This window comes from Ambystoma mexicanum, chromosome 14 (assembly GCF_040938575.1).
Source record: "Ambystoma mexicanum isolate Mex_15411 chromosome 14, UKY_AmexF1_1, whole genome shotgun sequence".
Classification (NCBI taxonomy): domain Eukaryota; kingdom Metazoa; phylum Chordata; class Amphibia; order Caudata; family Ambystomatidae; genus Ambystoma; species Ambystoma mexicanum.
This window is the reverse complement of record NC_090940.1, coordinates 439225867-439239685: the sequence shown is the minus strand read 5'-3', so window position 1 is coordinate 439239685 and position 13819 is coordinate 439225867. Positions and strand designations below refer to the sequence as shown.

The 13819-nt window shown below is 44.3% G+C and overlaps 1 protein-coding gene across 2 annotated transcripts in view; it reads left to right on the top strand.

Annotated features, from left to right (window-relative positions):
• Positions 1 to 13819, top strand: part of BBOF1 (basal body orientation factor 1) — a 441525-nt gene that overhangs the window by 392217 nt on the left and 35489 nt on the right. For both annotated transcript variants that reach the window (XM_069637643.1, XM_069637642.1), the window contains exon 9: positions 4930 to 5034. In XM_069637643.1, the coding sequence (XP_069493744.1) occupies positions 4930 to 5034 (105 nt within the window). The remainder of the gene's footprint in view (positions 1 to 4929; positions 5035 to 13819) is intronic.

Genomic DNA, 13819 nt, shown 5'->3' with positions numbered 1-13819 from the left:
TTTATTCAACTCACTCAACAAAATGTTCATAAAGATTTTACTTTCGATATCAAGGAGGGCGATCGGCCGATAACTTTCGGGCTGTAAACGATCGGCCCCCCCTTAAAAAAGGGAATGATCGTTGCTGTTTTCCAAGAGGCGGGAAAGGTCTTTTTCTCTAGGATCTCCTCGAAGAGCCTACAGAGTAGTCTTGCCCAAACCTTTGTTGTCTTTTAGGACCCGATAGGTCAGCCCATTTGGGCCTGCTGCTTTTGAGGAAGAAGATTTAAGAATTAGCTCTGCTATGTCCTGTTCTTCTATGGGCAGATACCACTGGGTCTCTTTAATCGGGGCCTCTATGATGTTAGCTCGATTTGAACATTTTTTAGTGTGGTATTCTACCCATTTGCATTCGGGAACTAAATTGCATTGGACACTATTAACATTTCTTTCTGATTGGTTAATGAGTGACAAGAAGTTTCTGGTGTTATCTTTACCTAGCGCCTTTAACATTGTTTTGCCGTCTTTTTGAAGATGCATCATCTTTCTATCCCGTGTCCAACGCTTATATTCAGATGTCAATCTCTTAACTTCCACTCTGTATAGCTCTATACCGAGTGTTGATTGTTTTAACTTCCTTAACTTCTGTCTGTGTTTTTTTCTGTAACCAGGTGCCCTTGTCGAAAGTGTGACAGTGGATTGAATGTTTCTCCATTTCCCCTATACAGGGTGGGCTAACGGGCCAAATGAACTGTTTTAACTTGCCAGGCTGACAGTTTTCTAGCTGTTCCGTTACAAATACAGCCTTGAGTTTATTGTTTAATGTTCTACCCTCTCGCCTATACTTTACGAGGCGTGCACTTTTCATAGTCATGTCGAATTCCTGCCAGTGTCTGTCAACCAGACAATTCTCAATGTCTGCAATTGATGGCCTTAGCCATGAGTGGTCACTCCCTCCCTCTGGATTAATCTTCAGGGAGCGACTGTGTGATAATAAACCCTCTGACATGAAGAAATAATCCAGATCGGAGGAGCACTTTCCTCACCTCCAGGTCTTTGCCGGTGGAATGTCACCCGGTACCACCCCGTTTAACATTTTCATTCCCCACAAGTCCAAAAATTCCAGCCAGTGAATTCCTTTCTTTGAAATTCCAACACTTCTCGGTCCCTCCCTTTGTTTTGGAAGATGTAAGCATTGTGCATTTAAGTCTCCGGCCAGAATTAAATATGCCCCCCCCATAAAGGAGTTTGATCTTTTCAAAAAGTATTGACAGAGTGCTGAGAAAGGTCTGAAGGCTGGTACAGGCGGGGTTCCAATATATGTTTATAACTAACACCTGGATGTCATCTTGTGTGGATCTTAATACAAATTTACATGCCTGGATGCCCCGAGTATTATTGAAAATCAGGGCTATAACCCTCCAAGTTGCGTCTCTAAGGGCCATCAACAGGCATCCTGATGGTCTACCTTTTGTTGAGCAGGTAGGGTGAAAACCAAATGACCCTTGATCCCAATGGGGTTTACTAACCAGGTTTCCTGGAGAATTACAATGTCTACATTACAAAACAGGCGTTCTCTCATTAATTGTTACAAAATTCTTGGGACCCCACGTATTTCAGCTTATCAAATTTAGGTTGGTTTGACTAAAGATGTTGTGTCCCCAGTCGCAGTTTCTGCAGCACTTGCGAAATAATTTCTGGCAATAACATAATCGTGTTGGTTTTGTTGTTTTGATAACCATCCCTCCCTTCCCCCAGAGATGTCTGTGACTCTCAAATTTATTTTGGGTTCAAGCAGAGGTCTGCTCGTGTGGCACTGATTTCTCCAGTGATCATTAAACCTCTCTGATCCAGCTAAGGGGGAGACAATTAAACAATGTCTCTCCAGTTCTTCTTTTGCATTCAGTATGGCTAGCGGAGCGTTTCCTGATTAAGGCCCACTTCTACTGAGTCAGGATAGCTTTTATCCCGGAATTTCACAAATTCCACCTTCTCTGTTCCCAGAAGATAAAGATTTGGTACTCTCTTGTAAAATGATAAGATCGCACTTCTACACATGGTGCTGTGATATAGGTTCTTCCCCATTAGTCTAAGCCAAACTCTCGCTACTGCAAATGCGGAGGCTCCTGTCTCCAAATGCTCAGTGGGCGTAATGCGTTTCCCCCAGATACATTTGAATTGGATGTGTCTGGTGCTGGTGACTTTAATGTTATCTATTTCCTAAAGCCATTTACATTCTCCTGAAGAACCAGAGTCTTACCCTGGCCAGGAAAGCTTCCTGTAACCATTACGATTTTAGATTGATCTGGTTTCTGGTGTTTCAGGAAAATTGGGGCTCTTTTCAGGCTCAAGGTGTCTCTTTCAGCATTGGCTATTGTTGATAATGCAGGACTCTGTTTTTTCTTTAGGAATATCGGGGCCAAGGGCGGCCCAAAAATCTGTGGGGAGGGTTGCTGCTTCCTCCCTGCCCCTTGTAATGGCCCCCATTCAGCACTTTATGATCCATATTGGCTCCTCTTGCTGTCCAGGCAGGATTTAATGCAAGACTTTCATGGTACCTGTGACTTGTCGCCCCCGATTGTTCCCTTCCCAAGCTTTTTCTTCTTACTCAGGTTGCCTAATTGGTTGCGTATTGGGGTGGTGACTGATGGGTGCCCCCTAGTTTCTTCTCCTAAGCCCCCCCTTTCTTCTAACTTTGTTTTGCCCTCTTGGTGTAAACATAAAGAGGATTTGGGGAAGAAGCTCATGTCTGTTTTTTTATTTTAGTATTTTCCTGTTTTTTATTTTTTCTTCCTAAGAGGAATCGGAAAGGCCATTGAACGCTTCTTTCTTGCAGCTCTTTTCTTGGCTTTCCTCCTACCTCGAGAATGTTGTTGAACCTCCTCTGTCCACTCTTGAGGGGAGACTTCATTTTCTCGAGGGGGTGCTTCTATGGTAGTTTGAGGGGGATGATCTCCTGTCTCAACCTCCCCCTCGATTACTAACGTCAACCTTCTAAACTCCTCCATAGTAGACTCGGAGAGGAGGGTATCATCGAAGAGGTTTGATGGATCTTCATGCTCTTCTACCTGCCCCTCTCTCACTCCTTTGCGGTTTTAAAGTTTTTAACTGCGATAAAAGATCCTGAGCTAAAATGTAGTGGGCTCTTCTCCTTTTTCCTTTTCCCTCATGGACACTTGAATAGCAGAAAGATGTAGCCCCTGTTTAACTATCTCCAGCCTTGAGTCTTTGAGGGTCGGAATCACTATTGAATTAATTGTGTTAGTTATTCCAACTATTAAGCAATCAATATTTGCTGTTTCTATGGTTAATTCAAGCAAAAGCCCAGCTTGAGATTGCAACTCCGTTTTCAGATGCTCAAAAACAGTGACCAGGAGTAGCAAAATTCAGTGCTGGCTAGGTGGCTGCATTTGAATGTTGAGTGTCCATCTGTACCAGTGCCATTGGTGGGCTCTTCAACTCATTTCCAAAAGCCACCCTATTTGGCTGCTCAGATCCATGTTGTTCCTGCCTAGGAGGAAGCTCCTCTCTCGGGGTGCTGAAGTCTAGGTTCTCTCTTGCTCCTTGGGCAGTGGTCTCATTCAGACCTTCCCTTGTTTGTTCTTAGGCTAGTACTTCTTGAATGGTGGCGGGCTGCGGGCTCTCTGTTAACATTTTGGTTATCTTTTCCCTCTAGGTTGTTTAGACTCCTGGTTCTTTTTTTACCAAAGTGGTCGTCGATCTTGCTTTTAATTCTATTTGTTGTGGTCGTATATTCTAGGCTCCTTTTCCATGATTTCACTATTTTTGAGGCGGCCTCTGTTCTGTGTGGATGAAGCGCATGAACTTGCACAAAGTTCTGCCCTGGACAGGCCCATTTTGACAGTTTTAAATTCTCTATAGGCTCAGGCACTTAATACGCGGATTGTATAATGTTTGCACTTCCTGTGATGGCCTTTCCAGTGGCAACTATTGAATGCAACTCCGGGGCATTAACTGAAATAGATCATCAGTTTCTACAGTCCGTATACTCGGGGCGCTGAGTAGTGAGGGTGGCAAAACATAGGTATGATCGGGATGTATGAGCACCTCCAGAGGTCGCGCTTACAGACAGCTACCACCTGATGTAAACCCGAACCCCCCCCCCCCCCGCTGTGAAGGAGCTCTGCTTTACACACTTCAAAAAGCTCTGGGCTACAAGCGACAGCAGCAGGTCGGGTCAGGTCTAGGACTAATAAGTTCTGTAACAGTTGTGACAGTCTGTGACAATTAATTCAGCCGTATTACCAAACGGTGAGGATTTGGCAGGAGGGGAGGGATGGGGGAGGATGGACTTTCTTGCTCATGTATCCACTGCGTTCACACGCCCAGTATCCTCAAGCACCTCCTCACCCCTTCACAGCCACGCACATCACCTCCGATTACTTGTTCTTTCGAGGGCAGCTCCTCGTATTTCTCTGCCCTCTGCAAGCTTCTAAAGGTCTACCGTTCAAGTTTTAGAAGTTCAGGTCCAATTTCAATGGGCACACGTGCCGCACGTCAAAAGACTCTTCGGCAGACTCAGTGGCTGCTCCGCGGCTCCAAGCAGTTTATATATGATGAAATAGAAAGAGGACTATGCTCCTGCACACTTCCTCACAGATGCTGGGTCAGCTGAGGATAGAGTCTCCACCAAAAGACTCTTCGGCAGATTATGCGGCCGCTCCATGGCTCCAAGCAGTTCATATATGATGAAACAGAAAGAGGACTATGCTCCTACACACTTCCTCACAGATGCTGGGTCAGCTGAGAATAGAGTCTTCACCAAAAGACCCTTCGGCAGACTCTGCGTTCTTTTTTTTCCCACGAAAATACAGCGCCATTCCGTAGAACAAGTGTTCTCCATGAATCAAACTAGGAAAGTTCACTCTAAAAAAAACTGTATTCTATGTGCCAGGACATTGAGTTATTTTATCATCCTTTGCCTTCTAGGACAAATCTCCAGTCTGGCATGGTGGACATCAGTGACCTGACATGGGAGCAGAAGGAGAAGGTCCTGAGGCTGCTGTTCGCCAAGATGAATGGAGAGAAAATTAGGTAATAATGTGCGAGTTAACACATTTACATGAGACAATCTGTCTCGGAATAGTAAAGGACAGCTATACTGTACTGATGGCAAGAGATATGTGGCTTTGGGTGAAATGTGAATACTGCAAACCGTCACAATAGCTTTACTTACTGCACCAAATCCCCACCGTAGTCGTTTAAGAGTGGATGTGGAGGGCTTATCTGGGAACTAGGTGTATTGAGTCTCCACCAGGGATGACCAGACCTTAGAGGAGTGGGGATAACAAAAAGGGGCACGAAGACGGGTATAGTTTTGACAAACATTGGGAGGGCTGATGTAGCCATGAAGGCACATGTTTGTGTTCGTTTTGGTGCAGGTAGAGCCGCTGGAAGGCCATGTGTCCGCACTTGAAGAAGGCCATGGCTATCTGTTGTGAAAACAGCTGGTAGAATGACTGTCATTTTGCTTGTAAAACCTGTTGAGACCCAAAGCCATTGGATGCATGATAGGCCCAAAGCGTGCTCAAGCTGCACATTGAAAAGAGAAGGCTTTTATCTGGATTGGGTCCATCCTTTTACCAGATCATTTTCCGGCGAGACAGGTCGGGCTGCCAAGCTTGGCCCTGAGAGAAAGTATGCGCTTGGAACAAGAGCAAAATCAAAAGGTGATGGCTCGAAGATTTTGAATCAATTACAACCATGGGCACAGCACTGTGCAACCCTCCAATCCATGGCTTTTAAGCCTGCCAAGCCATTCCAGAAGGTGAAAGACCATATGCAAATCAGGCTTGGTCCCACCGCAAAAGGATCAGTCCAGCGTGAACTGCTAGGTCACATCCCTTCTGCACAGGCCATAAGCATCCCCAAACATGTTTTAGGGCCACTTGGGTCTCTTATCCAGAGGCGTAGCTGAGGGGGTCTTTTTGTTGCAGCCCCGGATAAAAGCCAACTAGCCCAGAGTCCTGACAGTCCCAACATTAGCATACCCCCCCCCACCCCCCCCAGAGCTTTTGCAGACCCAGCAACACCCCTGCTATCGTCCCAGCAGGCTCAGGACAATATCTGGGCAAACCCATCCCTCTCTGACTTAAGCAAAACCAAAAGGTGATGGCTGGAAGGTTTTGAATCAATCATAACCAGGGGCATAGCTCTGGGCAACCGTCCAGACCATCGATGTGCAGCCTGCCAAACCATTACAAAGTGGAGAAAAGACCATATGCAAATCAGGAACAAGAAATGGTATGATCCACACCTCAAATCCATCAAAACCACCATCAGAGCCCTAGAGCGGACGGACCCATCACCAGCTAATAATATTCCCTGACAATCAAACGAAATTCATATAAAACGGCTATTTGAGGGCAAACAGAAATTCTAGGGTAATCAAATTGACAGTCCTGCTAATGCACCCAAGAAATGATTTCAAGTATTACAGCAACTGTGTAACCCTAAGGACTGCACTAAAGCGACACCTGGGTCCACGGAATGGCGGGAGGCCCTAGCCTTAGCCTTTCATAATAAAACAAACACATACGCAATACCATAGCTAAGAAGCTTGCCACAATCTGCGTTAACCTCGACAACTATCCCCATTTCAAATGCATAGATAAGGGTTCTATTCCAAAAATGTTTACGTCAAACCCGTCACCTCTGAACAGGTGTCAGGAGTCATCACCTCTATGATTCTGACCACCTGTCCAGGTGACCCCTTTACCTCTAACATCCTTAAACCAGTGTAACACTACCATCACTCCACTTTTCACACATTTCATTAGCGGTCCCTATCAGAAGGTGTTTATTCCCAAAGATTTTTAAAAGATGTGGTTCACACCGCTCCTCAAGAAGAAGAATTCCCTAGATCCATCAGAGGCCGGTAATTACAGGCTGATTTCTATCCGCTGATTCTCCTCAATCCACCTTACCGGGATTGCTCGATTTGTCAGCACATTTAAGTGGCATTCCGCTTCATGCAATTTACAATCCCCACATGCAAGCCTTCTCACTGAACAACGTTTCAGGCGGTCGAGAGCTATGGGGAGATCGTTTCAAGTCGTTTGCAGCTGAATTCTTGAAGGTATTACCCCCAAATCTGCGGGGCATAAGTAACCTTCGGACTTCCAGAAAGGAACCTTCCAGTTCATTTAACTCCTTCACGTTTCACTCCCTTCCATTCCCGACACAGCGCTTTGATGCCTCATCCGTAAGCGCTATATAAATACCCATAGTTACAAGCTTGGTACCATCCTAAAAGCAGCAGTCCAGCCTGACCGGTTAGGTCACATCCCTTCTGCTCGAGACCACATGCATAGAACAAGAGCCTTGTCTGTGCACTTACAATAAATGCAATTGCAAATGTCAGTAAAATTAGGGTCATGATTTTGATAATAGCCTGCATGCCAGAGTCTAACCTGTACACCAAACGTGGTCCAAATGCCCACCGGGGGCTGTGGCAGAGAACAGTACTGTATGTGATGCAAGGTTCTGGAAGGAGGGAGACCTCTGCGTTTAGTGCAAGACAAACAGGGTTATCCCCGGACAGCAATATTGTCATGGGCCTATCTGTATCTAGGAACCAGTTCTCATTACCCAGCTGTATGCGTTAACCATTGTGTGCTATCAATATCTTCATTTCATAGTTGAACACTAAACCAGCAAGTATTTGCACTTTCCAGTATGCTGCCCTTTATACTTATAAATAAAAGAACATTAAGAATGCACTTGCTTTCTTTTTAAGCATTTGTAAAAAAAAATATATACAATATAGTCAAACAATGTGCAGTTCCCAATATTAGCAATAACGTAGTTAAAGTCCCAGCATCCTGCTCTTCTATTCACTTTTAAAACAACCTATACTGGGGGATGGGGGGGCTTATACATACCAACACTTACATGGAAAGGGTTACACAACTCTGTCAAAGTCCATGGCTTCTAAGGGAAATTAAGTAAGAACAATATAGATGCAATCTAAAGTCATGGCGTAAGAAAATGCAGGTAAAGCATTTTAAGTCCTCTCTTCCATCTTCCTTGCTCTAATGGATTAATTATCCTGCCAAAAGAAATATGTGGGGCAGCACAGGCTGATATGTGCTGTGCCAAAACTCGGGATCAGAATAAACTCAGTGTTTCACCAGCACAGGTATAGGTGAAAGGTTACCTAACAAAAATACTGCATGGAGTCTTCTAATGGTGTAAAGATTAAAAAGAATAATATCTTCAATTTTGAAAAATTGTAAAAATTCTGAAATAGAAAAAAAATAACAATTTGTAAAAATTGACAAAGTGTGCCGAGTGCCTGGAAGGCATCAATCCTTAGCATCCTTCTCTTAAGCACTCCCTTGTGCAACCTCTGCTTAAGAAACCCTCTGCCGACCCCTCCATTCCGGCAAACTACCGCCCCCTCTCTATCAGCCCTTTCCTGGACAAACTCCTGGAGAAGCTGGCTATCTCTCAGCTCACCCTCCACACTGAATCTGCTAGTTGCCTCCACTACCATCGGTCTGGCTTTAGAGCATCCAGAGGCACGGAAAATGCTCTTCTGAACACCCATGAAGACCTGCTCTCAAATCTTGACACCAACGCTCCCTCTGTCCTCATTCTACTTTACTGCTCCTCTGCCTTCGACACAGTAAACCACAACATCCTGATCACACTTCTCTGACACCCTGGGAATCACAGGTCAGGCTCTGGCATGGTTAACCTCCTTCCTTTCTGACTGCCCTTCCCAGGTGGAACTTGGGTCCTTTCTCTCTACTATCACTCTTTCACCCTGTGGCGTTCCCCAGGGTTCTAACCTATCCCCCTGGTTCTTCAATGTCTACATGGCTGCCCTGGCACGTGTGATTGCCACTTTCATCTCTAACTTCCAGTGTTATGCGGATGACACGCAACTCTCCTTCGGGTTACCCTCAGCCACCTCCTCTACCTCACTCATTTCTGACTGTCAGCAATTCAGTCATGGTGTGCTGCAAATGACCTCTGCCTCAACACCAGCAAGACTGAGATCGTTTGCATTGGGACTCCTGCTCTCGCTTTCCCATTCTCCCTCTGGCGGGCCTCACTTGGCCCTGTGCCCGCACCCACATGCGAGACAAATAAACGTTGGGGTCATCTTCGACTCCACTCTCTCCTTCTCCACTCACATCTCGGACATTTCTAAAAAGTACAACTACCAGCTGCACCTCCTCAGATGTACTTTTCCTTGATTTTCTCACCTTCCCCCAGTGGCTCATTGTCGCCAAAGCCCTGGTTCTCACAAGGCTGGGCTACTGCAACAGCGCCTTGCTCAACCTCCCTGCCTCTGCTTTGCACCCTCTGCAACTCATCCAGAACAGAACCGCAAGACTTATCCTTGGCCTCAAACCCAGGGACTGCATCTCTCTGGCGCTGAAATCCTTCCACTGGCTCCCCGCAGCTGCAAGGATCAAGTTCAAGACGCTCTGCTTTGTCCACTAGACTTTCTGGGGCCTGTGACCTACCTATCTGCAATGATGCCTACCTAAATACTGTCCTTCCCGAGCCCTACTCTCATCTACCTCCAACCTTCTCCGAGTGAGCCGCTTCTCCAAGCAGAGATTTGGAGGGAGATCATTATCCTCAGCAGGGGCCTCCCTCTGGAATATCCTCCCTCCCGCCCTCCGTCTTGAGCCTGATCCCCTTAAGTTCCGGAAACTCCTTACGACTTTCCTCTTCTCCTCTTCCTTCTCTCTCTCCCTGCTAACCTCTCTCTCTCCGCTCTATCCCTCCTTTCCACACAGCTTGCTGACAGGCTGCCGGGTGCACCTCAGAGTCTCATAGGTCCCTGGCACCCTCGCCAGTCCTCTCGTACTGCCTACGGTGCCTGTACTTGCCTCCTTTAAGTTCTTACATAAATAAAGTGTATACACTTTATTTATGCAAGAACTTACTTTCGAATGTCCAAGGGTCGGAAACATGTTTAAACCAATGGACACCTTTAGATTTCATCTAGAACTATTGTGAAAAATAGGGACACCTTTGAAACTATTGTGAAAAATAATAAAACCTGGAGAAAAAAAAATTGGATTTTTGTGCTCCGCATTCATTGCAAACATCAATCTGACTTTACTTAATTTCAGAAGTGTAGGGGTGTAACTTGTAGGTAATTCCAGGCGCGAAGGGCTTATTCTATATAAACCAGAACCCACAGCGCTGTGACACTCTTCTTTAATACCCCATTTTGGAATAACTGGTTAGTGTTTGCCCATAGGCAATCATCTCCAGACATGTAGGATCTTAGACAGTAGGAGGGGGGGGGGGGGAGGGTTACCAATCTATTTAGGCCAACCTGGGTTGAATGAAGCCTGGGCTAGGGAGAGAATGACCCACAATAGATGAGATAGAGCGGTACGGCCCTTAGCCAGCTCCTTTACGATTCTCCTAATAAAAACCCTTGGATTCGAGAGTTGCTGTATTCTTAAGGCCATCTGTGAAAAGTGGTTCTCATGTTTAACTTTGTAAATTGAAAATCAGATATCTTTGAGTAGGGATTATTGATGAACGGAAGAAGCTGTATCAAGAATACTGTTTCACTTCAGTGTTGCAGGTCCTGGTGCATAAATAATTTAATTGGGGAAGTAAGAATTGTAATACTAATATTTTAATGGCATGCTAAAAGTATTGAAGAATTATTGTGGACATTTGATAACACCTATAGAAATAGGAGAAGTGGGTAACGCAGATTTGGAAGGATACTACCTAGCAGCACAATTACGTATGATGGTTACCAAATGGCTTTGGGTTCCTAGATCTTCTATTCTTAGAACAGTAATTGAACATCCATTGTAAGGAAATGATGCCAAAATGCTGGCCTGTTCAGTAAATTATCTTTGTGGCCCTCACCACTGAGCTGCATTTGGGCTGCCCGACTTCCTGAAGACATCATGGATACTGACAGATTCAAAGGATGGTATGAAGCAGGTTTGAAAAAAGCAGGCCACCAGCTGAATGGTGCAACGTCTCAGGCAAAGTGGAAACCTCATATTATTAGAGTTAAATCCCTTTAAAAAATGCTGGATCAACATCCCTGAAAATAAAGTATTAATATTGGCCACACATAGGTCAATAATTGCGGTCAAAAGCCCTGGCTTCCCTACTTGCAAGAAGGAGGTCGGTTTGGGCCAGCAAGTAACAGACAAGTTCTGGGTGCATAAAATCAAGCTCATACACTGGTGCCATCTAACACCAGTAAGATTAGCTAGGATACAAGGAGATACAGAGATGTGGGTAATTTTTGGTACATGTAAGTGGGTTTTAGGCACATCCAGCCTTACTTGGCAGAGGTACTAGCATGGGTAAAGGAGATGGATCTAACATCCTATCCAGACCATTTAACTCTGATTCTGTTTGGATTGTTCCCTGAGCAGAGAAAATAGAGCATTAGCCCATATGAGCTCCACTAAATGGCGATTATGATGAATGGCAACTTAAATATAATCTTGCACATGTTACCTCATTACAAGTTGGGTAGTGCTGGTACAAAAATGCAGCAGTGTTACTGTATACCACCACATTACTGCACCGCCCAACTATGAGTTTGGCCTAAAGTTGGTGGATTCACAACCAGCTATGAGCTGTAGGTAAATCTGCCAGAGCTTTCTGCCAAAATTCGGTGGAATTACCGTCACGGAATTGCTGATGAATCCCCCATAGAGTCCTATGTACTCCCAAAAAATGGGGACTTAACCGCTACATGTAATCCACCTGCAATACTGCCAGCCCAAGTGGTGGTAACAGCAATAAAGTTTGGTGATATCTGGTTGTATTTACCACCCAGATACCACCAAACTCGTAATGATCCACATTATTTTGATCATCAAACACAGCAAAGGTTCAGATAGGGTCTGTAGCACCCTAATGACATTAAATCCATCTAAATGGGGTGCAGTTGTGCACCTATTGTTTCAGTCAATTGGTACCACTAAAAGATTACCAGAATCTTGGACACAGTATTGTGGTACCAGTATATAAGAGAGGTCCCATTAATTGCCCAAAGAGCTACTGCATATAAGTTATGCTCGATGTGCCAGATAAAATATTTTCTGGAGTTCTTCTAGATGAAATAAAAACTTGGCTAGAAATTAATCAGGTAACTTAGCTTCCGGAAATCATGCTCCACCATAAACAACATTATGATACGGACTACCATCATTGAGAGTACGTGGTGCTTTAGACAGCAACCACTTTATATATGGCTTTTGTCGATTCTACTGCTGCATTTGACACAGTAAATCGCTCTATTCTATGGAGGAAACTGGAAGCATGGGGAATTCCTCAGGGGCTTCTTGATGTGGTGTGCAAGCTGTATCAAGATGCGTCTGTATATGTCAGAATAAACATGAGGGGTGACTTAACTGATCCTATCACAACCACGATAGGATTGAAACAAGGCTGCATTTTGCCCACACTTTCATTTAATCTTTATTTGGCCGATTTGTCTAACTATTTAAACGTAGTGGAAACTTGCCCACCGAAACTGGAAAATACGAAGATCTTCTGGCTTAGCTATGCTGAGGACTTGATCTTGATGAACTATACTCCCAAGAGCTTCCAAGTACTACTAACACAACTGTCTACCTTTGTTGAACTTCATGATTTGAAAATAAACCTCTCCGAAACTAAAATAATGGGGTTTAATAGTATTAAGAATCCAGCAAAGAATTACAGTTGGTGGTTACAAGGAAGCGTTCTTGAATAGGGTGCAATGCTATAACGATATGGGAGTTACTATGGACTCCAAATGCAAGTGGGGACCTCATCTGGAAAAACTGATCTAGAGATTAAACAGCAACAAGGTGCAATTAAACGTTTTTCCAGAGGATCTGCCGGTTTCTCCCTCTCAGCTTTGATAAAGGTATATGAAATGAAAATCATCCCTAAACTCACATGCGGGGCAGTAGTCTGGGGGAAGAAGTGAGAAAAAGATTACGCTGGTAGAGGGGATGCATTCAATCTTTATTGAACCTCCCTTCTTGTTAGAATATCCAATGTGTGAGCTGGACATTAAAATTGCCAGGATGACAGCAGGGATGCATTAAGCCCAGTACAATTGGAACTTAGCCAACCCAGGTAATAAGCTATGGCAGAATGCTTTACAGACAGAGCTTGAAAAATGATAGCCTATAAAAATTTTTTTAAAAAATGAAAATGTCAATTTGCACAGAACTTTGGGAAGTGGGCAAAGAGTGGGAACACATCTTGGGACTTGATATCTCCCAGGGCACTCTATGGAATTGTAAGATGTTAATAAAAAAGATATCTTGCAGAACTTGAGAAAGTTCAACTTTGGGTAGACCTCTCCACTAAGGCAAACCGTGGAGAATATTAATGGATGACTTATTCCCTCAACCTGGAAAATGTATAAAATCTTTTCCTAATTCCTACCTTAGAATGGAATATTTGAGGTTGCAGTTTAATGTCGGAAACACGCATGCAGTCTTATAACCTAGGATGAAAATAGATCAAGGTGTATGTGGCTATAGCTCCTTGGAGACAGTGAAACAGCTTTTATGTTACTGTCCAAGCATGCATACTGAGCAGATGAAAATTCTGAGAGCAGTGGGATGTGCGAATATTTATAATAATGATCCGACCGAATTATGGCATTTGTATTTAGAAGGGAATGCCATCCCTCTTATTTATCATTTAACAACAGTTTGTGTAGTAATTAAAGGCCAGCTTGTGGAGCATAAAAACATAAGGAGCGAAGTCTGGGTAAAGATGTTCAGATGGATTTCTATACTCTGGCATGGTGGAAAGAGTTTACAAGGCCACCCTAGTTATAGTAAACGGGGGAAACTCT